Raw genomic sequence first — 27832 nt, forward strand, 5'->3', positions numbered from 1 at the left:
TTGGGGGCCTTGAATAGACTTGTTTGTTTGTTTTTATTTCCATCATGAAACTAATACGTGATATAGATAAATGCATTAACTATAGATTGGCCAGCCCTTTTATCTATCTAAACACTGAGTATCCCAATATGACTTTTAAGTATTATGTATCAATATGCCTCCCACCAGAAACGCCATAACAAAACCCCATCTAAAGATCCTTGAGCTCAAACTTCTTCCTCAGATGCTCACCATACTTGATAAACAACCAAGGCGCAGGAATAAGAGCAGCTGCGATGAAGCCCAAAAGACTGTTTCCCCAGCCCATGCCCAACTTGTCAAACATGGGTAGACCAGCAAGAGGCAATACACCGCCGGCAATGGAACGCATGACAGCGTTGGCGGCGAGTGCTGAGGCTGCGTAGACGGTGAAGCTGTCGACGAGATACATTTGGAGGGTCTGTACGTGTAATTAGTAACTGTCAGGGGGGCACTGTGAGAGTTAGGGGCTTACCATAAAGATAATGAGGTTTCCAACTCCCATGACAGCAGTCCCAATAATAGGCGCAATCCAATGAACCTTGTACTCAGCAGTCCACCCATAAATGAACAAACCAGCCGGCAAAAAGATGGCTCCAGCCCTCAGAGGAGGAAGCCGATACTCTGGCTTCATAACCACAGGCTGCTGCTCCGTAGGCCCCGTCTCCTCATCGCTGCTAGTCTGCGCCTTGGCTGCCATCTTTTTCATGTTCCTGTCACTCGAGATGGAAAAGTAAACAACGCCAATCATGGATCCGATGCCGAGACCGAGGAATGTGAGACCGGAGTTGATGGTGTTGAAGTGGTAGATGCGCATAAACAAGGGTGTGAGACTTGTAAACATGAGATACAGGTATGCGTATGAAAGGCCGACGTAGAGACCGCAGATGATGCAGATGGGCGAGAAGAGGAGCATCTTGAATGGTCTGAGGATGCCGCGCTTGAAGTAGTCGGCGGGACTTAGGCCAGCGTCGAGTTTCGACCGGAGTCTATCGTTGCCAGTTTCTTTTCGAAGACGTCGGGCCTTGTGCTCGAGAATAACTGGTGCATATGTCTCGACGGCGAAGATGAAGAAGACGACGGTGATGGCTCCTGATATGATAGTGATGATCCAAAAGACCCAACGCCAGCCGAGTGAATCAGTGACGACACCGCCAATGATGGGACCGATGATGGGACCGAGAAGAGGTCCGATTGAGAAACTGGCCATGGCTGTACCACGCTTCTCCTGAACAATCATGTCGGCGATGGAACCTCCTCCATTAGCCATAGGACACGACCCAAACACACCGCTCAAGAATCGAAACGCGATGAGAGCCCCTAGACTCGGAGCTTTTGCGCAAGCAATAACAAAGACTGTACAAGGTTATAACTAGTTCCTCGCTAAGAGAGGTAAACTTACCAATAAAGCCAACGTTGCCAATGTGGTAGACAATAACACGTCCATACAGCTCAGAAAGAGGAGCAAAGACCATAGGACCAGCAGCGAAACCAAGGACATAAACCGAAACGCAGAAAGAGGCAAGTTCAGAGGATTTGCTTCCAAACTCGAGCATGAGTTCAGGAACACCAGGTGCAAACATGGCTACAGATGTTTAGCTGTTTCGAACAGTCAGTGAGGAGATGAGATGACTTACACGAAGCTAACGGCGTGACAAACGTCAGAGAACTGACGAGAGCACAGTTGAGAACCTTTCTCCACGTGGGGAAGTTGTACGGGTTCTGAGGATCCTTGTCGCCCTCCCACCAAACAATATCACTCTCACTCTCCTCACTATCACCACTCTCCTCCCCACTCTCCCCATCCTCCTCATTCCCCTCTTCCTTATTCCTCCGCTCTTGCAAATCATCAAGAACCTTTCTATTCTCCGCCGCAGCAGCGCTGCTGGCCCTTCTAGCACGTCTGCTGCTCGCGATACTGGCTCTTCGCTTACGCTCGTCGGCTTGGGTGGGCACGAAACCCATGCTGCTGGGGATGTCGGCATCGTGGCCTTCGTCGACGGCCTCGCGTGTCTTTTCCTCTAGTGTTGGTTCGCGTCTTAGTTCGTAGGATGTCGTCTTGTGTGCGGACTCGGTTGGAGCCATGCTGGCTTCGGCAGCCATGTTGCAATTCTTGATTCGATAGTTAGATCCAGCTACTGTAATCCAAGCATATACCCATGTTCGCCAGAGGTACCAAGTCGTCATTGGGACTGAAGTCATCCGCATTTCCGTTTTGGGCAATTCCTCGGCTCGACATGGTGGAGGTCAGGATGTACGTACCTGCGCCTTTCGCGCCTGAATCCCTCAATTAGATCTAATAAATGATTTCTCTGAATAATATTCGCTACTCTCAATCGTCGCGTAATCGGTCGTATCAACTCGTGTCCACAGAGGTGGTGTGACAGTGTATAAAAGAGGAGAGCTGCCCCGAACAGATATTCGATCAGATGAGATTCTGCACGGAATGACCAAACTCGCAGAGCGGAACGAAAGATCTTGTCCCTCGGCTTCGGCTTCTTGGACAGAGAACGGAAGTAATGTTCAAATCGGGTGTGGTGACCGGTTAAAAGTAGATCGCTTGACTTATACCCCAGACTTGCCAATACCAAGAGGGGGGATCAAGTACATTATATAAGGAAGCGGTCAGGAAAAGGAAGGTCAACAGAGAGAGAGGCGAAAATGTGAATAAAGATAACAGGCATCGTCCATTCATCTTATTCCCCTTGGTAGGCTCATCTGATGCGACGGGACCCCCAAAAACAACGAGAGGGGGACCCGGGTATTTCGAGGCCCGTGGACCAGGATGGCCTCCTTCCGATGTCCTCGGGACCAGAAGAATCAACGAAAAAAGGACCCCAGTTTCGGGCTCTCGCTCTCGGGGCCATCGCAAACTCCGCCGACTTGCGCAGAAGAGCATCTCGTTATCGTTCAAACGAAGGACCCCTGGACGGGAGAAGCACCCGGGCTCCATTGATTTGATCGTCTCCCGTTCAAGTTCACGCCACCTCGTGCGAACCCTTGACGAGTTCTCGGCCGATCAACGTCTCATCACCGTAAAATATTCCGCTGGACCACCCCCGGAAGTCGGCACGCCCTCCGTCTTCCCCACAGAAGTGAAAATGGGTGGTGCTTGGCTTGGTAAGCTGAAGCGTGAGAGAGACCTCGCTATGAGACGGGTCCGAGATGAAAAGAGCCCAGCTGTAATCATGTTAAGCTTACCCTTCCGAGTGGAGGCATGGGTGGTCCCCTTTGTTGTCATCTCGGTTGCGTGACAAAAAGTCTCCCAACCCAACATCAAACAGAACAGCTATATCCGTCTCCCGGAGTTAGGCGTCTTATCGGACTTGATCCATGTCGTAAACAATCTTTTCTGGAAATAATACGTACAGTTTCTCTCTTTGGGCAACTGTCATGGATTTTCTCCCTGGCTCCGCATCTGTCGCCTTGTTAGTGGAGAATTCACCACCCGTAGCCAAGACCCATAGCGAGACCAAGGATCTGATAAACAAGGAGGCGTGATCTCGGGCCAAGATCAATGCCTCCGTTCGTTTCAGAGACGCTCGGAAAAAGTTGGCGTCCGGCAAATGCAGTCGCCGATCGTCGCATTTTCCCATCGTGAACCATCCTCTCGGGACCATTAGAAAACCAAGCCACAGATCAACATCCAGTGTCAAAAGACCCGACACCCTTGTCTAGATCCCAGCCATGAGGCTGTTCTTAGCGCTGCATGTCGCGTGTCTGGCGGATTTGGTGTCTTCTCAGCAGATCCCGCTCAATGAACAGCTGTCGTCGCACTCTGAGTCAACAGACCACGACGGCAATGACGTTCCAATTGCTGATGCTGCCTTTGAGCAGTATATCCGGGACAAGATGGCCCGATGGCATGCCCCTGGTCTTGCCATGGCCATACTTGACGGAAACAAGACGTGGACGAGGGTGAGTAACAGCTTTGGTGTATCATTCATAGCCAACTGACGTCGTCAACAGGGGTTCGGATATGCTTCACTAGACCGTGAACAGGTCACACCCTCAACTCTTTTCTACTGTGGCAGTATGACAAAGTCCTTGACTGCTGCCGCCCTGTCACTCCTTGTAGACCAATCCCAAGACTATGCCGACATCCAATGGTCCACGCCCGTATCTAACCTCCTCCGCGAGGACTTTGTTCTTTCGGATGACTGGGCCACCAGCCACATCACTGTCGCCGATGTACTCTGCCATAGAACCGGGTACCCGAGGCACGACTATGCTGGTCCATTCCTCAACTCGTCCGTAAACATGGTCCACTCGTTCCGCCATCTGCCAATGGCTGGAGAGCCGCGCGGGCAGTGGAGGTACAGCAACTTGATGTACGGAACCATGGGCTACCTGATTGAGACGCTCACAGGCTCCTCACTTGCTGACTTCTCCCGAGATCGGCTGTGGCTTCCCATGGGGATGCGCAACACCTACTTGCATCCCGATGATGCACTGGCCAGCGAGAGTACTCTGGCAGTTCCATATTACTGGAACAACGACACAGAAGCATATGGCGAGATCCCATGGAGAGATGAGCAGAACATCGCCGGTGCAGGAATGGCCATCTCATCTGTTCTCGATTGGTCTCGATATTTGCGGCACATGATCGATGAGACAGGCCCCATCTCCAAAGCTGGTCATCACATCCTCAAACTTCCACACATGGTTGTCGAAGAAAGCGAGCGGCTCTTCACGGGCCCTGTCTATTATGGCTTCGGTTGGTTTGGAAGTGTCTTCCAGGATGAGCCAGTTTGGTGGCATTCCGGTCTCGTGAACAGCATGATGTCCATAATGCTCATGATTCCGAGCAAGAAGTTCGGCTTTGTCATCATGCTGAACAGTGAAAATGCCCCTGTACTTGACTCCATCATTGCCAAGACTCTATACGACTTTTTCCATGTAGAGGAGGGAAAGCGGCAAAACCTGGAAGCAAAGTAAGCACCTTATTTCCTCTTATCGAGCCACAGCATGTTTTATCGTACCAGAAGCTAACAACATCTCAGCTGGAACCAGACGTATGCAGAGTGGGAGGAGCGCCTTGGAAACTGTTCGAATAGGCTGTACCCTTCTCTGCCATCCCCTCCTATTCGGGCCCCGCTGCCACCGGGGAGGTTTGCTGGTGAATATCATCACCCAGGCTATGGCCCAATCTCCGTCTCCATTAGTTGCGACAAATGGGATGCCCCCTCTGACTCTCCTGCACCCTCTTCCACCACCAAGGACGGATGCAGGCTGATGGCGTTCAAGACGGACAACTTTGGTAAACAAGTCTCATATCAACTGGAGCACAAGTCGGGAGACTACTGGGTGGGTTGGCTCTTTAATGATGACTTTGCCAGTGTAAGACGTCCGAGGGAATGCTACCGAGCTCAGTTCAGGGTGGACGAGACAGGACGTTCATATAGTTTTGGTCTCGACATTCGGATGGAAGGCGAAGATGTACCCTTGATCTGGTTTGAGAGGCAGAGGTAGAGATTGCTTGATGATTCACCTCATCGGATAAAACCAAGCTTGGTGAGATGGTCTCTTAATTCGTGGAGGTCGGCTAGTGTAGTTGAAGAATGCTCCTTTAGACATTCGCATTGCAGACCAAGTATCTTGGCCTCTCTTGACTCGTTGCCTGCAACAGATGCGACCAGGTCACTGAGCTGTTGAGCTCTTGCTGCGAGCGTTGACTGAAGCTCAATTATCATGGCCGTCATCATTGAAGCGGCAGAGGCTTTTGGTGCCACAAAGGATCCGATTCGGATCTCGGGGATGTCGAAGCTGGGTTCATGGTCGTCGGGCAACATCGCGGTCACTTTCGCACATAGGTGAGCGTGATCGACGATGCTATCAAAGATTGCCAGGAGCTTCAGATGGCAGGCGAGGAGAAGATTAACGGTAGACTGGTCAAATGGTAGTTGAGGTCTAGTCCGTAGAAATCCATGTGCCGTATGCATGCAATCTGGGATACTGCAAGTGTCTTGCTCTGGTTGGAGTCGCTCAAGCACCTCGGGATATAACGCCGAAAGCTTCTGAGCCCTCTGTAGTAAATTATCAAGAGTGGTCTGAAGGTTGAACTTTGCAGTCAAGCTCTGGGGAATCTCTTTAAGCTGATGTGTTGAAACGTGATGTTGTACAGGGCTGGGAAAGTCTTGTTGTAGTCGGTCCAGTGAGACCATGAGGTCGGCCAACTGTGACACTGGACTGGGAGGTGTTGGGTCTGCTTCATCGCTCACGGGAGGAGTAACTGTTTGAGGATTTAGGCCAACATTGCCCAGACGATCAAACGTCTGGCTGTCGAACTCAAGCATAGGAGACCAGTCAAAGGCGGTATTGTCGGGCTGGCGGAGTGATCGAGCAGGAGGGCTAAAGATACAAGAGACGCCAGCCTTGACACAGCGGCCACAAACTATAGAGCCCGGTATCTTTGTGCATCGTAGCTTTTTGTTATGGCAGCGATCACACGCTGAACGAAGGTCGGCCATGGTTGAGTTTACGATAGTATAGGAGAAGTTGTCAAGTAGGTTGGAGCCTTGTGTACAGGTTCGAAGGCGGTCGCCTGAAGGCCACAAGATCGGTCGGAGAAGCCTCGTAATCTAGTCCTAATTAGGAAGGCCACATTGCGGCCTGCAAAGGAAGGTCGCAATAGCCTCAAGAACAACACAAGCAATGCGCACATAGAAGTGATGCACAAGCTTAATCGTGCCTTCCAACAAATCTAGCTTATATTTAAACATAGGCCTAATCTCTTTTCTGGTCGTCCTTACACTCCCCGTTACATAATTTCTCTGCAAATAAGGCCATCAGGGCAGCTTTTCTGCTGTCGATCAAGGCGTCATGGTGATCAAACCTCAGTGGATGCGTTGGGAAGAAGATGCTGAACAGGAACTCGAGAGCACATACCACCCCCTTCGGAAGGTCAAGATTATGCCGAAAAAGGTAGGGAAGCCGAATAACGTGGTCATCCGGAGGTAGAACTCCTTGGACACCAGCTTGCGAGAGTAAGTGTCTCAACGCAATGACATCCGCGTGGTTTTTATGCCAGACTACGATGTAGTCCTGAGACGTGATGCCGCTCTCTTTAATGATGGTCGACGCTCGGATAGGATCAACTCGTTCTCCTGACAAGGTTTCCTTGTTGTATTGCCAATAATCTCGAGTCCCAAATTTGAGGAGATTGAGGCAAAAATCTTGGGTTTCGGCTTCTTGGGAATGCTTCTCGTCATTGGCGACCGGAGGATTGTCAATGTTAACATTGAACATGATCTGATTTCTCTCCCTATGCATCAAATCGATGTCGACGGCGGCAGCTTGTTCGACCACAGGCGGTTTCCTTGAGAGATGCCCTTCGAGATCTAGAGCGAAAAACCTTGGTGCGCCGGGCAGCCGGCGTCTGTTCAGGAAAAGCCCAAAATTTGATGATTGGTCTAATTTCCAAACCCCAGTTCCCTGGAGTCTCTGCAAAACGAGGCTTTGATGCTCTGGTTTGAAGACCCTGCTGTGGGATGACAACGTCTGAGATACAAGGTGAACTGAACAGTAGAGCGCTCGATATACCCGGGGATAAGAGCAATCTTGGTTGGTACAGATCGTCTCAGTGTCATCGTCGTCTGCCAGAACTCCATAGGATCGGAATAGCTCGTTCAGTGCAAATTCCTTAGCACATTTAATGCAGCGGATATCAAGGTCCATGACTAGCCCTGCTCGGTTTGACTTGACTTTTGCTGTAGTCCATTCTAAGCGGGCGTCCCGTGGGCATCGCTCTGTAACCCACACCAAGGAAGGGCGGGGACCGAGACACATGCGGCCCCAGTTCGTGAAAGCAGTTTCAACTCCAGACGAGAGCCCTGGATCTTAGATGTTAGCGGGTTGCAAGTGTCACTGTATTGAAACTTGCCTTTCTCAACTTGCTCAAGGTTGTATGACAATATTTGAGCTTGTGTCTCTTCCGATATGTCTGTCGTCCTCGAAATTGCATCCTCAGCTAGAGCAGCAGCTTGTTGTTTCAACCTCTTATGCCATATGTCGGTCGTTTTGCCGGACTCTTTTGCATCGATAGTTTGGGGTGCATTATCTCGGATGTGGCCGTTGTCAACTTTGCGGGCCAACAGTTGGACAATGTATTCCTGGATCTCTTGAGGTGTCCGTTGCCAGTGTTCTTTAGCATCAAGTCGAGCTGGAGGAGGTCCCGGGGGGTTGACGTCTTCTCTTTTCTTGTGCTCCTCCATATGGAGTTGCACGCACCTGTGGGTCATGGGGATCTCGCCGACGTTCGCTCGACAATTCGGTACAGAGCAAATGAAGAATGGGCCGGTGTGGCGCTGTAGATGAGCCGCAGCCAAAGATGCATCTTTGTAGAATTTATTGCAGTAAGGACAGCCAAACCCTCCTGCTGCCTGGGCAGGAAAATACTGCAATGCTGTTGTCCCCAGTGTCTCAAAGTCAACAGTTCCGTTTGCCTTGAGCGGGATCCTTTCAAGTGCGAAAATCAGATCAGGGATTACGCGGGGCTCAGCGTGGTATTGCAGCTGCTGTTGGAGTTGACTGGCCGAGATGGTATCAGGCGCAACGAATCCGATTAATCTCTGTCCCTAACTGAGACATGCAGCGGATTGGACGCCAGGATGGTTGCGCAATAATGGCTCGACTTCGATTGTGAGGTTAACCTGACGGCCTCGATGCCACGCGAACATGTTGCCATCTTGTAAGCTTGCACTGCTGTGCTTCCTTTTTTTCGGCGACTTCGTGCTAGCAGGTGATGCCGCACCTGCTATAAGTGTATCGGCGGCTTGCTCGACCAGTATGAGTTGTGGTGCTGAAGGCTGCGACACTTGCACTGGTACTGAGGGCCTGGGGGTAGTGACTGAGCATGCGGGCGACAATGGGATCGGGGTGTCGACGGGTTGCGCTACATCTCCTTGGACGATTGAATCTGGCGTTTCCATGTTCGTGATGATAGCAGCGGCGTGATTAAAACGAGGATTCTCCCGGAGTTTATCGAATAAATCGACAATTGATCTAGTGCTGAGCCCTGTGGACTCTGCGATCAAGGTTTTGCCTGCCTCGGGGAGGTAGCCATACTCTTTAACAGTAGCGAAGAAATGCTTGAGAGTCTTGGCCGCATCGACGCTGTACCCTGACATGAACTCTTGAGGGTTTTCCAACAGCGTGCGTTCCAACGCAAGTCTCGCGTCCTTCCGTCGAGGGGCGAACCAGTTGTTGATTTGTAACTTCGTAAAGCCCGTTTGCTCTGTGACAACGCTTGTTTCCTCCGTCGTTTGCCAGAGACGGCCGTTGTGAGCAACAATCCAGGCTTGGAGGGCGCTTCCAAGTTTCGAGTTTCGAGAATTCCGCGGTTTGCTGTATTCAGAAGGCATCATGTGGCGGGTCCCGGGTAGATTTGCTTCTGTGACATCGATGCTTTCTTTTGTGAGTGAATGGGCTTGCAAGGGAGAGGCTGGCAGGTTTCTGGAACGACGGGAAAGAACTGCTGAGTCAGCCTAGCAGGCCGGTGCTTCCCCACGGAGGTCTATAAGCTAATTTTACGCAGAAGAATTTCGCCTTCGGGCAAATGGTCTATTTATAACGATACAGAGAAGATGTAAGTTTCTCCAGTTCGAGTGTTCGAATCCCACATCTAACAACTTTGTAGTAGCATGGCCCCTGCACTAAGGATGACACGCTCTTCAAAGAGAAGCTACCAATTTTTTTGCCATGTTTTTCTCTTTGCACGTATGCTTTCTATTCTAAGGCAATGGGCTGTAGTTCTTTTTCTGTTCTTTTTTAATAACAGAATTCGGCTTGATGGAGGCCATATTCCAGGACTGCAGCGGCAAAATAGCAGCTCGGAACCTCTCCTAGTACCATATTCTGTCATAAGCCCACTGAGAGTTTCCAACCAGTTCGCTTTACCCTGCAGCGCACAACTTGTACGAGCACTGAAATATTCAACTTTGACAGCAGAAACAAAGAAAACTCCTCAAAGAAACACACATTCATTTGCATCACTCACCTCTCATCCGACCTGTCGGATATTACTACGTGGTGGTGTATCCCCAGGGCATGTTACCTAGGTCCCTTGTGCTCCTCCCTAGGTAGGTAGTCAGCAGCCACTAAACACCACCACCTCTTCCGAGCTTCACACCTGAGAAACCCTCCTCTTGCACCTCCTCCAAAGCTCTCCCACCATAAACCCCCCTCCGCCTCTATCATCGCCCGTCATCTTGCCCTCGGCGCATAATGACTGCGATGCTTTCTCCTCAATTTGATGCTTCTGCCTCGAGAAAATGTCGCTGATTCCCTACCAGCCCCATGAGGGCCGGGAGATCGTCCTGTACGTCATAGTAACCTTACCTCGCATTGCTCTTTGACTCCAACGCCTGCTGACCTCTGCAGCCGCCACCACAACGCCATTGTCGTCCGCGACTCTCAGTCTCATCGTCTCGAAATCCGCGCCGTTACAGAGTGTCCGACATGTCATCAGCCGCTTACCCGTCCTGACTCGTCCGATGATCGCACCTTTGATCGTTCCTTTGGCCCTCGTCGAGAGAGCTATGTCGACCCCGACTACTTTCGCATGCTTCGCGCTGTCAACGCGAACACCGATACGACTCCAGAACATGCACCTCCGAGCCCTGTGAGGAGACTCTTTGGGCCTACCCTCGGCGCTGCTGGTAGCTCTCCAAGTCCAACCTCGCCGTCTCCCGAGCTCCACGACGGCAACGCCGAGTTCCTCTCGAGTACACCTGGTGTTGTGCATACCGAGGGCAGCCGAATTCGAAGAAACGCATTCAGTCCTAATTACTTTAATTCCTTCTTTGTCGAAGAACGTGAGTTGGGCCGAGGAGGCAAGGGAGTCGTCCTACTTGTGCGCCACCAGATTGACGGCTGCCCACTGGGTCAGTTTGCCTGCAAACGAGTCCCGGTCGGAGACGACCATGCTTGGCTTGAAAAGGTTCTCATTGAAGTCGAGCTGCTTGCCAAGCTCTCCCACCCAAATCTTGTGTCGTACCGACATGTCTGGTTGGAGGACTTCCAGCTCACTCGTTTCGGGCCCAGTGTAGCCTGTGCCTTCATTCTTCAGCAGTACTGCAATGGTGGCGATCTTCACCAGTACATTGTCGGCGGGGCGCCTCGCGAGGCCACCAAAGAAGAGCTCAAGGCCCAAATGCGCCGAAGATCCAAGGGCCAGCTCGACCCTCCCGTGGACCTCTTTCATGGCAACCGCCAGCTATCCTTTGATGAGATTTACTCACTCTTCAGAGATATCACCTCTGGCGTGGCATATCTCCACGCTGCCAGCTACATCCACCGCGACCTCAAGCCGAGCAATTGTCTATTGCACCACGAGGGTAGCAGACTCACCTGCCTGATCAGTGACTTTGGTGAAGTCCAGCCTGAGAATGTTGTCCGCAACTCATCCGGGACCACTGGAACAATATCCTACTGCGCCCCGGAAGTGCTCAGACTGGATCCGGTCACAGGACGCTACGCAAACTTCACCACAAAGTCCGATATCTTTTCGCTCGGCATGATTTTGTATTTCATGTGTTTCGGAAGGCTTCCTTATAAGAGCGCGAATGCCCTCCAGGAAGAGCTTGAGGATGTCGATGAGCTTAGAGCAGAGATCACTCAGTGGAAGGGTTTCCAGGATGAGCGACGCGAACGCCCAGACCTTCCCTCCAAGCTCTATCAGCTCCTCAAGAGGCTCTTGTCGTTGAACCCCGCCGAAAGGCCCAGCGCCAACGAGGTGCTCAAGGTCATGAGCATGAGAGAGTCAATGAGCTTTGACAATGGGGTAAGGGAAGAAGCCGCCCCTGGACTTGGCCTGAATGGAAGCCGAGTCCAAAATCTTGACTCGCCCGCTCCCCCGGGTACCCCAGTCACCGGTAAGCTCCGTAGTCTTACTTCCTAACAAGCTTTGCCCTTACTGTCATGTAGGTTCCCGGCACCGTCACCACTCGAGCACAGCGGATAAGTTTGAGGAGCTTGGGGCTTTGGCTCGGCCTACCTCGCGAGACTTGTCGCCGTCCAAGAGCACACAGAGCTCTCGTCTGGATCCGAACCGACAATCTGTCTCTCGTCATCGTACCGCACACTCTATGGTTCTTTCTCGCAGCCAAGAAGGCCACCGTCGTAGTTCTATCGTGGCCACTGTGAGAGACGCCCCTGAAGTGCCAGAGTTGAACGAGAGGAGGAGCTCGCAGAGCCCCCCACTGCTGTTGGCGCCTCCAACTACTATCTCCAACGCCTTGAGAGACAGGCTGCGCATGTATCTCCTTCAGATTGTTGCTATGGCAGGACCGAGCTTGCCTCTCCTGAGCTACATCATCCGCCTGGGTCTCTTTGCTGTCAAAATCACTTCCTTGACACGCCCCTGCTGGCCCTTTATGGTGCAGCTCAACATTGCTATTCCCCTAGTGGCCGTCGCGGCCCTGGACCTCGGTCTACCTCGGATAACGAGCTATCTACCAGCATCAAGAGATTACTTTACAAGCGGACCGCGGGCCTGGGGCTTAGGAACGAGTTTGACCTTGCTGGGTCTTCACTTTACTCTGCTCTGGATTGCGTCTGGGTGGGACAATTTCTGTGCTGCCCCTCAGCAGGAGGAATGGACACAGCCAGAGTGGTGATGGTATCTCATGAAGAATGACTATTAAAAAAGAACAGTGTATTATGATGGGGTTCTCTTGAGCGATTGGTTTCTTTGGATGCTACAACTAGGTACACGAGAGAGTTGGCGCGGGAGGGTTCAACTGGGCTAGATTTACAAGGTTGTACATGGTGATGGAAAGGGGGATCATTATTGGGGGTGCATAAGTTGGGATTAAAATAGTTATAACGTCTACCATGGTGAATAAAATACATGTTCAATGCCTGTCTTTCGATATTGCTGCCATGGGTGCTCCTTTGTTCATCTTTCACAGATTATCCATGTTGTCTGGGAACCATCCCAGCTCAGTCTCGAAAGCTATCATAACATCTTGAACTATTAATACAGGATATGAATTCAGCAGGCAAACGCATTAAACCATAAATGAAAGCGGACCACTCCAATCGCAACGCTTCGGGCGCGTACCGACCTCGCGGCCAACATTACATCACCCGAATTAAACCTTTCTCAACGACTTTTGAGTCAAGATCTTCCGTCTGTCCATCTCCTTCATCGCCAAAGTAGTATCCTTGCCATCAGGAGCGACACGTTCTCCACGGGTGAGGCTTCCAAACCCAAAGTCTGGCTCTCCCCCCAGGCTGCCAAAGATGTCCCCCACGTAATTTTCCGCTTTGACGCCACCCTTGAACTTGCAGTCCCAGTTTTCGACGATGCCCTCGACAATCTTGACGCCAACATTGTATATGTTGTCGATGGCGATAGAGAAGCCGTTCTGCTGAGAATCCGTGAGGTGCTCGAGGTCGGATCGGTTAAGAGGGGCGCGGTCAAAGTTGGAGCCTGAGGTTGTCAGCAAGACATTTTCGTGTAGAACAAGGTGAGAGCCATACCGCTTCGGAGGACAATGACCCTCTCAAAGTCAACGAGCTTCTCAATTGCAGCCCTGACCAAGACCTCGAGTAATGCGTTGTCTTCCTGTGCACTCATGCAATAGATCCCAGTCCCGTTGGTCCAGACTGAAGTCGTATTCTCAAATGCCTCTGAGAGCCTGCTTCCGGAGTAGTACACATCGCTGGTAGCTGTGTCACACCTTACAACACTTGGTGGTTGCGAAGCGGCCATGTATGACTCGCCCATGCGGACATACAGGGAACGGTACTGTCGCGGCCCATCGGCGTCTGACAGTTCTGCTTTGGAAGCAAGATCATAGGCCTCATCTTGAAGCCGGGCGTTGAGCTCAAATACTTCAGTCCCGTATGTGATGAAAGGATACTCGTGAGGCTGATTGCGGCCATACGAGATGTAGCCCGTGGGAAAATTGGAGGGGAGGGACCTAGGATCGATCTCGTACTGGAGAGCGACCTGGACAGAGTAATGAGCCAAGGCCACGGTGCCCAGAGTCCCATGTTTGGGATTGACACCGGCTATCCCGGCGAGGAGAAAGTAGGTCTTGCTGAGGTCGAATCTAGGTGACAAAACAAGGGCCATGAGCGATGCCGCAGAGTTGATCTCCCCCTCGCCGACGGTCTGCAGGCAGATGGCACCGCCTTCTATACAGCAAGTCGATGGGAAGAGCATAGACAGCCCAGGGGAGTGATAGCATGACGAAGTCAAGTTACCAAGGCCTGAGTCTGGTAGACGGTCGTACCAAACATCAGCCTCTGGGGACCACTGTCAAGACGGATGAGCAAAGAAGTGCTATAACGCCGAGGTAGGAACGACGAACCATTGATATGATCATCACTTTGGGGGCAATCAGTTCCTCTGACCTGGATGTAAAGGAATGCGGTCGGGCCTGTGTCCCAGGAACGAGTAACATTGGGTAGACCATCACTAAGAGGAATCCTAAGAGCTGCATTGTGTCGACATGCTAGTTTCCTGCGGGCCCTGAGAGGATTCTTTCGACCTCGAGCGCGGCTGGTGCACTCTTTAATCTTTGTCGATAGACGGATTGAAGAGGAGCGTCCATGTCAAAACACCAAGACTCTGAGACTCTTGGCGTAGACGGGTCATACATGAGACCTTCTGCCTGGGGAGAGCCATGTGGGAAACAATGTCTTGTCAGACTAGACCATGAGGGAAGATCCGGTGGATGGGACTCCAGGAATGGGAGTAAAATGAGACAAGTGATACTGAATCTTAACTTCAAGACCGTCAACAAACCATACCCGAGATTGTGGATAGGGATCGGGATAAAGTGGAGTGAACGAAGGACAATGATGGGACTTGACGGAAAGCCATTGCCTGGATTGTCAATATCCGAATGGTTTGGGGATTGAGGTCAAACCAGAAGTAACACCAAAGCCTTGTGAGGTTGCTAGTTTTATCACCAAGAATCTCATGTACAAACAAGCTGATACAAGACACCATGCACATACCAGACGGAAGCGAAAGACATCGCCATGTCTTGACATGCGATCGATATTCGGGAACTAGCTGGGGAATGTGACCGCTGAGGACCCTGAGTTTCGCGAAGCAGGGACCGGACTTGGACATGAGTCGAACTTGTCTTGGACGTCTTGTTGAGCCATGACAACTTCAGGTTCCTCGTACAGCCGGACAAACACTTGATTGTGGACCTCGCAGCTCCCAAAGCTGAACAAGTTTCCCGTTAAGGCCTCTGCAAGACAATACGTCAAGAGTCGGCTTCCCGATCGTCTCCCGTGTAACTCGAAGCCCCTGGAAATGGCACTCGCCGAATCGACAAAGCGATCCGGGGGTAGCATGTCTCGGCCGGCAGGGTACCGAAGCGATCGAATCAAGAGGGGGGAGAGTCAATTGGCTACTGCAGACGAGACGAGTCTTGGAGGACCCTGGTCAATGAACAATTCATAACGCACGAGAAGACATCAAGAACAATGCTAATGGATGTCTTGAGTGTTCTGTGTGCCGAATACGAAGGTGGTGCAAAGTGAGGAAAAAGAGAACAAGGTAGCAATCATGACATTTGTTGTACGTTGTTGTGCCCGTGTACGCTCTGCATTTGGTGGTTTGTGGGTGGACGCGCGAGCGGATGTGTCCATGTCCATGTGTGAGTGTGAGGCCTCCCCACGAGAATCATGAGGTTGTTTCGGGATGGAGCGGAGGGAGTGGACTTTTGTGCTGGGGGCACGTGGTTTGTGTCTGTGTTTCTTGCTCTTTTGACGAGTTTTTTATGCTGTGGGATGCACTTTCCTTGCTGTTGGATTTGAGTGCCGGCAGGCGCCCTGTAGCTTTGTCCCTGCCTCCAACGGCCAACGGCGGGCTTCCACTGGATACCTCTCCCCTGTATCTAAATCCTGAGGTTCATGGATGTTAATATCGACCTCATTTCAACTACTGCCCTTAATAGACATATTGAAAATAGACGAGGGCCCATACAATTGTCCTATTACCCATCTTGGATATTCACAATATGGTCAGTGCGGCAGGACTGGAGCAAGAATCAAGAATCGGTAGTTGGACTTTCTGAGGAAGGCACGACCGTTGCCACCAGACTGGACTCTTGGCATCCCTCAGCGCCAAGACTTTGCCCAGCTTTGCCAAATCTTACTCAGGAAGGAGGCACTCTCACTGCGCAAGACGCACCTCAAATCACCAGACGTCGAGGCTTCTCGGCACCTTCGGCCGGCTCCTCACATCATCTTTCGCTCTGTTGAGATGATATCCAGATACACGACTCTCCGCCGCCAAGCCTGATGACGACGACGCTGACATGCCGCATGCGCTAGGTCGGCCTCTTTCTCTTGATCGGCACAATATGCAGCAGCCAAGAAAACCAAACATCACAACGAGCAGGCCAAGAGGATCAAAAAGACCAGAATCCAGGGCCTGCGCGGCTTCTGCTTCGGCGTCCCCGAGATGACGGACAGCGACCCATGGAAATGGTGCACTGATTAACTCTCAACCCACCAAGCAGCACTGATCCACAGACTGTCGTCCTGTGTGTTGCAGGGCAGACGAATAGCGTCGACGTGCGAGGTTTCTCCGGCTTTTCTTACTGGGGGAACCGTACATAGCGGATAACCTGGCATTAGCTGGACCATCCTCATTGCCTGTCAACAAGGGCATCACCATCACCAGCCAGTCAGAGACGCTCTCCAGGTCATTCCGCAGTGGGGCCGGCCTGCAAATGACGAAGTTCTCTTAAGGTTCTTTATTCTCCTGCTGCTCTTTATTGACGCTTGAACTGATTTGGGGTAGACAGAGCCCGCTGCTCCCTTCCGGTCCGACACCAACCCCCCCACGCGGCCGGTTCCAGCGCTTCCTCCACAGTCAACGGTCGCGATCCGACTCCGTTCTCTCCTCTCTTTTTTGGCCTCTCTCCCTCTCTTTTCCCCGTGGCACAGCGCCCAACCCGGCTTCTGGTGCTTCCTTTTCTGACTTCGTTCTGTGTTCTTCATCTATGGACGAAATCACATCTGCTCCTGATCAACGCCATGGCGGCTCCGGCGAATCATCAATTGAGGGTGCTCGATACCATCTCCAACTCCAACCCGAGACCGACGACCAGATAACCTCTCAGCTCACCAACGACGACAACGCCTCCCTCGACTTCGGCGACGATGAACCTATTCAGGGGAACAATTTTGCCTTTACTCCTACGCAGCTTCACAAACTCGTGACTGCAAGGAGTCTTCCCGCGCTTCGCGCCTTTGGCGGATTGTTGGGCTTGGCTGCAGGTCTGCGCACCGACATATCATCCGGTCTCAGTGCCGACGAGACGACCCTCGATGGCACCGTTACCTTTGACGAGGCTGTGGCCTCTGGCCGCCTAGAACGACCTCCTGTTCTCTCAGCAGCCTCGCCTCCCCCGCCGTCGCCGCTACTCCCCAATGGCCTTTTCGAACATCGCGATAATCACTATGCCGACCGAAAACGAGTGTTTGGTGTTAATCGTCTTCCCCAAATAGCCCAGAAATCTTTCTTGAGGCTACTTTGGATAGCGTTCAACGACAAACTGATCATCTTGCTCACCATCTCGGCTTCCATATCGCTCGCCATCGGCATCTACCAGTCGGTCGACAAGTCAATTGATGCTTCGCGCGTTGAATGGGTGGATGGTGTCACCATCGTTGTTGCTATCCTCGTCATCATAATCGCTAGCGCTGCTACCGACTGGCAAAAGAACCATAAGTTCAAAAAGGTCAATGAACGCAAGCAGCAAAGAGATGTTACGGTTATGCGTTCGGGCAGGCTGAAGCGCATATCTGTGTATGATGTCGTCGTCGGTGATATCATGCATCTCGAAGCTGGTGACGTGGTGGCCGTGGATGGTGTTCTTGTTCAAGCCTCGAGCCTTCAGATGAACGAATCCGCCATATCTGGAGAGTCAGACCTTGTTCACAAATCTGTCCCGAACCACTATGATCCATTCCACACAGTCCAGGCCGACCCATTCATCCTGAGCGGAACTACTGTTGCCAGTGGAGTAGGCCATTATCTTGTCACAGCTGTCGGTGTCAACTCTACCTACGGCCGCGTTCTCATGTCTCTGAGAGACGATGTCCAGGAGACGCCACTACAGGCCAAGCTCGGCCGCCTTGGTAAACAGCTCATCGTCATCGGCGCTATTGCTGGATCCCTTTTCTTCCTGATCTTGTTCATCCGCTTCATGATCAGGCTGAAGGACCTGACAGGGGGCCCCTCCGACAAGGCCGAGGATTTCTTGCATGTGCTAATCCTGTCTATCACGGTCGTTGTTATCACTGTTCCTGAGGGTCTGGCTTTGAATGTCACGATCGCGCTAGCCTTTGCAGCAAAGCGTATGCTTAGAGACAACAATCTGGTGCGGCTGATCCGATCATGCGAGATCATGGGCAATGCAACCTGTGTTTGCTCCGACAAGACAGGCACTCTCACCCAGAACAAGATGACTGTTGTTGTTGGACGCATCGGCCTCGAGTCCTACTTTGACGATACCGACCTTGGCGCCCCTGACCCCGATACGTCCATGTCCCGCGCCTCGACCATCAAGTGTGACAGCTCGGTGGATCTTGCAAAGTCATTGTCACCAGAATCGAAGAGGTTGATCAAGGACAGTATCGCGCTGAACTCGACAGCATTTGAGAACGACGACTCTGGCTCCATGGCCTTTGTGGGCTCAAGCACTGAGACAGCTCTACTGCAATTTAGCCGTGAACACTTGGGTATGGATTGCTTGGCTGAGGAGAGAGCCAACAGCCCAATCATCGCCATTCTTCCCTTTGACTCGTCTCGGAAATGGATGGCAGTTCTCATCAAGCTCCCCAATGGTCGATATCGACTATTGGTCAAGGGTGCCGCAGAGGTTGTCTTGGAGTATAGTGCCTTCATTGTGTCGGATCCCACCTTCAGAACACCCATTGTCCGCATGTCAGAGACAGATCGTGAAAGCCTTCGCAACACCATCCAGGACTACGCTTGCAGAATGCTGCGACCGGTGGCCTTGGCCTATCGGGATTTCAGCGAAGAGGACATCTTCGAGGGCCCCGAGGATGATCCGGACGCCATCAACCTCGAATGGCTAGCCTCTGGACTGATCTGTATTGGCGTGTTTGGAATTCGCGATCCCCTTCGCCCCGAGGTTGTTGAGTCTGTTCGACAGTGCCAAGCTGCTGGAGTCTTTGTTCGCATGGTCACGGGAGATAACTTCTTGACGGCCAAGGCGATAGCGGCCGAGTGCGGCATCTACACGGCTGGTGGTATTGCTATGGACGGACCTACGTTTCGAGATCTGTCTCCAGAGCAGCTGGACGCCGTCATCCCACGGCTACAAGTTCTTGCTCGATCGAGCCCCGAGGATAAGCTGCTTCTCGTATCTCATCTGAAGCGCATGAACGAGACGGTTGCGGTGACAGGTGACGGTACTAACGATGCCCTGGCTCTCAAGGCTGCGGATGTTGGATTTGCAATGGGCATCCAAGGCACAGAAGTGGCCAAGGAAGCGGCTTCGATTATCCTGCTCGACGACAACTTTGCGTCAATTGTCAAGGCTCTGGCCTGGGGAAGAACAGTCAACGATGCGGTCAAGAAGTTCTGCCAGGTAAGATTCTCGTTTGCTCTATCAGTGCCAGACTAATGATGGTCAGTTCCAATTCACTATCAACATCACTGCAGGCATCATCACGGTTGTTTCCGAGCTCGTTGGTGATGCCATCTTTACTGTGGTTCAGCTGCTCTGGATCAACCTCATCATGGATATCTTCGCCTCGCTTGGTTATGCCACCGACCATCCGTCACCGGATTTCTTGAAGCGGAAGCCCGAGCCTCGCAACGCCCCTATTGTCAGCATCACCATGTGGAAGATGATCCTGGGCCAAGCCATGTACCAGCTGGCAGTCGTCTTCACTGTGCATTACGCCGGATGGGACTTGTTCAACCCCGACACCGAGTTTGAGATCGAGAAGCTTCAGACTCTGGTGCTCAACATCTATGTGTGGATGCAGTTCTTCAACCAGCACAACTGCCGCCGGGTAGACAACAAACTCGATATCTATTACCAGGGGATCCTGCGCAATCCATGGTTCATTGGAGTGCAACTCATCACGGTGGCGGGTCAGTTCGTCATCATTTTTAAGGGTGGTGAAGCGTTCGACACCAGTCCGCTTACAGGTGCCCAATGGGGATGGAGCTTGCTGTTTGGTATCATGTCGATTCCATTGGGTGCGTTGATTCGCCAAATCCCGGATAGCATCGTTCAAGATCTATTCACCATGATCTCGCACGCGTGGTACGCCGTCTGGAGACCACTTCGTGCGTTCCTCTCGAAGATGTTTTGCTGTGGCAGGCGCAAGAAGACAGATGAAGAGCAACAGCAACAGCAACAAGGGCCCCAAGAGATGGGACACGTGGAAAACATTCTCCACAGGATGCACTTGACGCCTGGACCCGAAGAGGATGAGACCCCTATGACGGCGGAGCAGAGGGAGGCACTAGAGAGCTCAGACAGGAGGAGAAAAGCCCAGGAGACGGAAAAGCAGCCCAGAGAGATAGACCTGCTTGGTCTTGTGGAGGCAGCCAAGTTGGGACGAGAATATGCTGGTGCAACTCTGGAGCTTCACCCAAAGACACTCAAGGACGACCCCATTTTGAGAACGAGCGATGGTACGACGATACCACCAAGCCAAGATGCCCGGTTTATGAGATTTGTGGCATTGAACAAGGCTCGGCGGCCGCAACCTTCGAGAAGGCAATCGCTTCGAGGACCACGACGAGAAGCGCAACAACAACCTCGCCAACAGCAGCAGCAACAGCAACAGCAGCAGTCGTGGAGGAGGCATTTTACATGGGAAGCACTGTTGAGATCTAAGAGAAGATGAGGGATCAAGCTCACCATCTGTTTGACTGGATCTTACAGGACAGAAAGAGGAGGATATATACCGGACATGTGCATATAATTGTACTGATATGACGGGTTACGACGTTATGACGGACAAAACAGAGGGAACCAAGATACCAATATACAGGTTGCGATTGTTTAATAGCCAAGGAATCAATCAATAATTCCACTGCCACCTAATAAATAAATGCCGTGTTGAATATGCTGTCTTTCATGAAGCCCGTTTAGTTGAGATGAGCCTGGTCATTCCGATCCATCCAAGTATCCTTTGTCTTGATCCTCCAACGCCTTCCATCTAATTCCTCGCTCTTGATTCCATATTTGATGCCACCTCTTGTCATGTCGTGATGATGGCTTCCTCGATAGCACTCCCAATCTCGTCCCTCGGAAACCCCGGCCCTCGCATGAGGCACACGGCCCTTAGCGCCAGACTTGACACGAGCTTTCCGGCGCTAAGCCTCACTATGGCCATGTCGGACTTTGACTTGGACTTGGTTTGCTGCTGCTGGGCTGGGAAGGGGAAGCAGTTGACGAAGCTCCAGCTCGCGGGTTGCTCCGCGCCGGGATCCGTGAGGCAATGGGCGAATGGCGGACTGGTCAGGTTGAGTTCCAAGGTCTCGTGGTCGATTACCCTTGCGCCCAGGGCGAGGAGCTGCTTTTCGACGCCAATGATGCTGAAGAATCTGCTTAGGCCGGAGAGTTGTGAACCTGCGGGCTTTGAAGGCCAGGGCCAGCCGACGTCCTCTACAGTCTGGGGGTTGAGCTCTGCGCGCGAGTAGACGTGGGGACCGTAGCGGCCGTAGGGGAGGTCGACGACTCGGTACATCTCGGGGCGACCGGGACCGAGGAGCCAGCGGAGGCGGGTTAGCATCTCGTCTCTTGCCTTGCCGCGGAGGGGGTTGCTGAAGAGACGAGCTTCGGGGGCTGTGATGGAGCGGATGTGCGGGTCATTGCTGAGGAAGAGGTATGCGACTGTGAGTGCAGCCCTGGCGAGGCGGTAAGTGAAGGAATCTTGAGATAGAGGGGAAGACGGTGAGGGGACAAAGTCGATCCTGCGCATTGGTGTTGCGGGTGTATTTCCTATCCAGCCGTTGGCAAAGATTTGAGGGGGTATGGGTATGGGCGTGGATGGTGTGAAGCCAAAGGGCTGCGGAGGAGGGGAGGGTTTGAGAAAGGGGTGGTCTTGGAGCATGAAGCTTGGTTGTGGTGTTTTGGGGGGAACGGTTAGAGCTGAAGACTGCGATGAATCCGAAGTCGTCGTGGTGTCGTCGTTGGAATCAGGAGACGTGCTCAAAGTTTCCGAAGTCGACCTCGTCGGTTCCTCCTCCCTGTTCCCCTCCACTTCCATCGCCTCGTCCTCGTCCTCGTCCTCATCGCTCTTCTCCCTCGTCGGCAGCGCACTCATCATGACGCCCTCACACCCTTCATCCGGCCCAACGACCTCATGCGCCAACTTCAAGATCCTAGCCATGGACCTCCTCAGACTCCCGACAAGGACGGGCTGACTCTTTAGCACGGCCTCGGTCTCGAGCACCTCGTCGAAAAAAGCCATGAATATGGAGCTCATCTCCTCCACCACCTCTTCTAGGCGACGCACGCGCTTTGCCTGCGCAGCCTCTGCGGCTTGTCTACGCCTGCGAAAGATGTTTTGAGCTTCACGGTTGCGCTCGCGACGGGCCTGTATGTGTAAGTTTGAATATCCACCGAAGGAAACGGAGGATTTTTGTTGACGGAGGATTTTACCTTGAGAGTTGCTTCATCGACTTCTTGGGTGTTGGAAGAGGGACGGCCCCGCCGCTTGGCGGGAAGAGGCTTATCTGACATCTAGGCGATTGGATGTATTTGTCGTTGATATGATTGAGTGAGTATGTGAGCGTGTCTGGCGTTGTGAAGGTGAGAGATGATGTCCGGACTTGAACATCCGATATCAAAGGGCGCGTCGTCGACAAGTAAACCAATCGCTCTTTCCTCAGGCGGGCAAATCAATTACTCAGCATCGAATGTATTAAAAAATGCACGTGCTTCTCCAAGTGGTCGCACTGTTGAGCAGCCTAGAATGGATGTTAATGTTTGGTATTTGCTGGCCTTTGTTTGGTGTCACTGTAAGTGTGAAAGAGACTGGAGATCACTAATCCGGGAAGTGGGTTTCCCCGCGGGTATCGGGGGCTTCCCTCTTCTTAAGTGGTTTCGGAGGAGTTACATCAGCATCCCGACCCTCGAATCCCGTGACCAGGGAATACATTAGGAAAGGGCCTCTTTCGGTCCTCTCCCTTTGCCCGTGAGTCCGCGCGAACCACCACGGAGACGCAACCAACGACACGGTGGCGATTTATAGATTCGCTACGGATGCGGTGCCGATGGATGTTGCATTATCAATCAAGGTGGTACAAGATGCAACGACTCGAGACAATCATTGAATGATTGTATGATTGATATCCAAGGAAATTTTTCAACACCACTAATATCGACGTTATCCGCTATCACGACCCTCAAAATTACTGCTTTTCATCGCCGCTTACACCAGGAAACCCTCCGCCACTACCACTAGCTTTCGACGATTCATCTCCCGTCCAGCTTCCGCTACCTACCAAATGCGCAAAAGGCCCTCTTGCGTGCATCAATCCATGATATGTCCCTTCCTCAACCTTGACTCCATCTTCAAGCACCACGATCCGGTCTGCAATCGCCATCATCTCCTTGCTATGTGTCACCACCACGATTGCCATTCCACCGCGGTTCCGTCTCGACTTGTCGGCTAGTTTCTGCATCGTCTGTCGAATCATCTCGGAGCTTTCTGCGTCGAGTGCGCTGGTAGGTTCGTCTAGGACGAGGAGGAGTGGATTCCTGGCTAGAGCGTGTGCGATACTCAACCGTTGTGCTTGTCCGCCTGAAAGGGCCTGTCCGCCATCACCGACCCTTGTGTTGTATCCTTCTGGTAGTGACACAATGAACTCATGAAGACCAGCTGCTTGCGCTGCAGATATGAGGTTCTGGATCCGTCGTAATGGGGAGAGCTCACCAAGACCATAGGCAATGTTCTCGGCGATGGTGGCTGGAAATAGGAATGGTGTTTGCGGCACGTATCCCATCATCGACCGGAGATGCTCGATATCGACGTCAGCATATGAGATGCCAGCAAAAGTGAGCGGTGATGCCGCCCTTAGGATTATGGGCTGCAAAGGTTCATAAAGGCCCAGCAACATCGAAATGACAGTCGACTTGCCACAGCCAGAACGACCCACGATGGCCAGACAATCTCCAGCATGCACATCAAACGACAACCCCCGCAAGACTGGTCGTTCACAACCCGGCTTGTACGAGAATCCGAGATGGTTGAACTGCACTGGTAGTGGTGTACTTGGCTTCTGCATTGCCTGGTTCTCTGCTGACAGTGGCACACGCATGTTAGCGTAACCCAGCATCTGAGCTGCCGTTGCTTGAGCCATCGTCACCTGCGGGATCGTGCTGAGGATGCTTGTCGACGTGCCTATGCTGAACAAGAGGAGGTTCACCACCTGCACCACGGCCGTTGCTGTGATCTGCTGCTTAGACGCCAGCAGCACCGTTCCATAGTAGAAGACGAGCGCGGTAAGGGGATAGTTGAGCGACTGGTACAGTCCAAATAAGGGACTTGTGTATCCCGCTCTCTTCTTCCCGAGGCCAAGAGTGTGGATGACAGTCTTGAAGTACTTGTTGCTCATGTACTTTTCCAACGTGAGCGCTCTCACGACTCGAATGTTGAGAAATATCTCTGTCAAAGTCGCACTCGAATCTTCAGCCCCCTTGTTGCAGTTCACCTCCCACTTTCCGCTCACAATCGTATATCCCTTGACGGAGCCCATAACGACCGGCAAAGGAGCGAGTGCCACGAGAGTCAGCTTCCAAGACACGACCATCGCCCAGATGACGGCCACCGAGATCATGGCAGTCACGACGATGACGATGGGTACGAACCGGCCGACAATGTTGCGCATCTCCTCGGCGTTCCTATCCATACACTCATTGATGCGACCGGGAGAGTTGCGCGATCTGTCGAACCATGGTCTGGGCTGTCGGAGGATTCTTTTGAGCGCCTCTACGCGGATGGTGTTGACCCAGGCTTGGCCGACAACTTCGAGGAGATAGCGACCACCGCCAGTGCACAATCCGTCGGCGACGGCGTTGATGATGAGGTAGATGGCCCATTTCCGTCCTTCAGCCAACTTGTTTCCGGACGACCACATGACTCCTAGGAGCTGTGCGAAGCAATACGCAAACGTGGGAATGGCTCCAGCTCCAACAAAGCACGTCAAGACTCCAAGGATGAGAATGATCCGATGTCGAGATCCGAGCGCGGGCCAAACGGTTTTCAGAATGGCCACCAGGGACATTGGCGGAGGAAGGTCCTTAGCTTCGCTGCCGGTGCCGTCTGCAGCAGTCTTTTCGTCGATCCTGGCCAGCCTGAGTTTCGACCTATTCTTGCGACGATCGGCTCCTCCAAACAGATACCGCGGCTCATCAACTGTCGGGTCTTCTGATTCCAAAGCGTCAATGGCGTCCATGCTGCTATGACTCCTAAGTGCTATACTATACTTCTCAGATATCGCCGTCGGTGAGCTGATGGCTACCGACTTTGGCCGCTCAAGTTCCAGGGGAGTCTCGGATTCCCAGATCTGAGCTGTCTTGAGTCGAAGAGCTGCTGCTGTGCTTGCTCCCAGCGATACAGGTCGTGATAGGCCGGTTGGGGCCGGACTGAGGGACCGTCTCTCTAGTTCTCCGACGAGCAACTGAGAGAGCCTTGATGCTTTTGTTGGTAGAGGAAATACTGGGGAGATGGGTGTTTCGGGGGATGTGATGGTGATTTCTATGGGCGTCTCCGGTTCGCCTGGTATGATTGATGCAAGCGTGGCAAAGACGCCGTCAATTTGTCGTTCCAAGTCTCGCCTGAAGCCCTCCTGGACAAGAGACGCATTGTCCATCACGTAGATAAAGTCATTAGGCTCGATTTGGGACACATCGTGCGTAATAATGATTGTCGTCTTGCCGCGTCGCCAGTCTCGGATAGCGTCCATGATGAGAGCTCTGCTGACCTGGTCCAAACCACTCGTGATTTCATCAAGGATGAGCACAGGAGGATCTCGAAGTCGGGCCCTGGCGAGTGCTAACCGCTGCTTCTGTCCGCCGCTCAAGTTGTAGCCATCAGCGCCGACATATGTATCAACTCCCCCAGGAAGTGTTGCAAGTGTAGATTGAAGTAGTGCTGCGTCACAGGCACTGATCACCTCGGATCGCGTCGCCTCATCGGGGTTACTATGGCCGAATGCCACGTTCTTGAAGAATGTTTCGTTGAAAAGAATGCTGGATTGCTGAATCAAGGTGATGTTCTCGCGTAGCCACTGTCGATCGAGAACTTGTAGGGGGTGATTGTCGACTTGAACTTGGCCAGTTGTTGGTTCGTAGAAGCCGACTATGAGGTTGCCGAGTGTACTCTTCCCAGAACCACTCCTCCCGACGATGTAAGTTAATTCTCCGGCAGGAAAGAAGAAGTCGGACTGGTTCAGCACTTTTTGGTTTGGATTTGAAGGGTATGCGAAGCTCACCTAGACTCAATTAGTACTCGTAAGATAGAAGCTGTCAAGGGGAATGCATCTCACGTTGTTGAGCTCGATATCACCGCTGCAACTCTCTGGCTTCAACGAGCCAGTCATGGTCTTGACAGACCGACCACCCATCAAGTCCAATGTGATGCTCGACAGGAACCCGCCAGCCGACATGCCCTTTGCAATGACCAACCACTGCGGCATCAAAGCCTCAATGCCTTGAAACGATGCGAGAGTGGCGTAAAAGGTCGTCAACACATATCCTGGCGGAAGACCATCATTGACAAGAACAACACCATACCAGAATCCGATGACAAACATTGTCACAACCCAGAAGGCGACGTAGCCCATCTGTATCGCGTTGCATTGTGCTTGAACGAGGTAATGCTTCGCCGCGGCCTTGATGGCAGGATAGTACTGCCACACCTCCTGATCATACCCGTTGAACACCTTGACGAGATCGATGGCGGTAATCGAAGCGACGGCAAACTTTGAAGCAGCTGCCATTTCTCGTTTTTGGCCTTGGATGGCGGGTTCGAGTCTTTGTGTGGCGAGCGAGAGGATGATGGCTGAGATTGGTAGAGTGGCTAGGAGTACCAATGTGAGTTTCCAGGAGTAGTAGAGGGCGATTCCGAGAGAACCTAGGGATGTGATGAGGTCACAGACGAGAAGGCCTAGAACTTGGGAGGTTGCAAGCTGAAGCTCTCGAGTTTGTCTGTCAAACATGTTAGCCTGGGATGAAGGGTAGATGACAGAGTTCCTCACGTCTGAATCCGAATAAGAAGACTAGAAATTCCCTCCGTTTGTGCATCAAACCAAGCCATATCCTTCGACAACAAACTAGCAAACATGTCCCGCCGAACACTGCAAGCCTGTAACTCCCCAAAGACCACCCAGAGTGCAAGGAAAGCGGTACTAGCGATCCAGTTGCCGATTCCAAGGCCGAGGAGAACAAGAGACCACATGGAGATGTCGGACAAGGTCTCGGACTTGCTGAGGGAGCCGTTTCCGAAACCTGCAATGACATCAAAGATCTTGCCGAGGATGACGGCGAGCACGGTCTTGAAGGCGGCTGTGAAGACAGCTGCTATTAGGGCGGCGATGAGGGCACCTGTGTGGGATTTTCTGGTGAAGAGGAAGAGTTGTCGCCATGATGATTTGGGGGCCTGTTGGGCTGGAGGGTTGGAGTTGGGAGAGTCCGTATTGATAGGAGATTGAGAATCCATATTAGCCATGTCGATGTCGCGCATCTTCTTAAGAGCAAGGCGTCTCAGCAGCAATCATTTGGAGGAATTCAATCTGGGTCAAAGATAAAAATCATGAAGAGCAGAAGTTGAAGCG

General features: G+C 52.3%; 8 protein-coding genes across 8 annotated transcripts; 3 read left to right on the top strand and 5 right to left on the bottom strand.

Moving 5' to 3' along the window:
* Nucleotides 1-190: 190 nt before the first annotated feature.
* On the bottom strand, nt 191-2257 carry NCS57_01105400 (MFS domain-containing protein; the record flags this gene model as incomplete). Its single annotated transcript, XM_053060776.1, has 5 exons — nt 191-439; nt 494-1374; nt 1421-1603; nt 1656-2130; nt 2195-2257. 5 exons carry the CDS (start codon nt 2255-2257, stop codon nt 191-193), a joined length of 1851 nt encoding a protein of 616 aa, XP_052909162.1.
* Nucleotides 2258-3705: 1448 nt separating this feature from the next.
* Nucleotides 3706-5490, top strand: NCS57_01105500 (Beta-lactamase domain-containing protein; the record flags this gene model as incomplete). Its single annotated transcript, XM_053060777.1, has 3 exons — nt 3706-3936; nt 3988-4952; nt 5022-5490. The coding sequence occupies 3 exons, from the start codon at nt 3706-3708 to the stop codon at nt 5488-5490; spliced, it is 1665 nt and encodes a 554-aa protein (XP_052909163.1).
* Nucleotides 5491-5510: 20 nt separating this feature from the next.
* NCS57_01105600 (Zn(2)-C6 fungal-type domain-containing protein) lies at nt 5511-6488 on the bottom strand (the record flags this gene model as incomplete). The annotated part of the gene is made up of 1 exon (XM_053060778.1): nt 5511-6488. The coding sequence occupies one exon, from the start codon at nt 6486-6488 to the stop codon at nt 5511-5513; it is 978 nt and encodes a 325-aa protein (XP_052909164.1).
* Nucleotides 6489-10289: 3801 nt separating this feature from the next.
* NCS57_01105700 (Protein kinase domain-containing protein) lies at nt 10290-12635 on the top strand (the record flags this gene model as incomplete). The annotated part of the gene is made up of 3 exons (XM_053060779.1): nt 10290-10336; nt 10399-11891; nt 11944-12635. 3 exons carry the CDS (start codon nt 10290-10292, stop codon nt 12633-12635), a joined length of 2232 nt encoding a protein of 743 aa, XP_052909165.1.
* A 477-nt stretch (nt 12636-13112) lies between these two features.
* Nucleotides 13113-14471, bottom strand: NCS57_01105800 (uncharacterized protein; the record flags this gene model as incomplete). Its single annotated transcript, XM_053060780.1, has 3 exons — nt 13113-13453; nt 13504-14284; nt 14340-14471. The coding sequence occupies 3 exons, from the start codon at nt 14469-14471 to the stop codon at nt 13113-13115; spliced, it is 1254 nt and encodes a 417-aa protein (XP_052909166.1).
* Nucleotides 14472-16663: 2192 nt separating this feature from the next.
* NCS57_01105900 (Calcium-transporting ATPase) lies at nt 16664-20892 on the top strand (the record flags this gene model as incomplete). The annotated part of the gene is made up of 2 exons (XM_053060781.1): nt 16664-19616; nt 19663-20892. The coding sequence occupies exons 1-2, from the start codon at nt 16998-17000 to the stop codon at nt 20890-20892; spliced, it is 3849 nt and encodes a 1282-aa protein (XP_052909167.1). The 5' UTR covers nt 16664-16997.
* Nucleotides 20893-21249: 357 nt separating this feature from the next.
* Nucleotides 21250-22736, bottom strand: NCS57_01106000 (uncharacterized protein; the record flags this gene model as incomplete). The annotated part of the gene is made up of 2 exons (XM_053060782.1): nt 21250-22590; nt 22656-22736. 2 exons carry the CDS (start codon nt 22734-22736, stop codon nt 21250-21252), a joined length of 1422 nt encoding a protein of 473 aa, XP_052909168.1.
* Nucleotides 22737-23407: 671 nt separating this feature from the next.
* Nucleotides 23408-27726, bottom strand: NCS57_01106100 (uncharacterized protein; the record flags this gene model as incomplete). The annotated part of the gene is made up of 3 exons (XM_053060783.1): nt 23408-26491; nt 26546-27206; nt 27257-27726. The coding sequence occupies 3 exons, from the start codon at nt 27724-27726 to the stop codon at nt 23408-23410; spliced, it is 4215 nt and encodes a 1404-aa protein (XP_052909169.1).
* Between the last annotated feature and the right edge of the window lie 106 nt (nt 27727-27832).

This window comes from Fusarium keratoplasticum, chromosome 9, assembly GCF_025433545.1.
Source record: "Fusarium keratoplasticum isolate Fu6.1 chromosome 9, whole genome shotgun sequence".
Taxonomy (NCBI): Eukaryota; Fungi; Ascomycota; class Sordariomycetes; order Hypocreales; family Nectriaceae; genus Fusarium; species Fusarium keratoplasticum.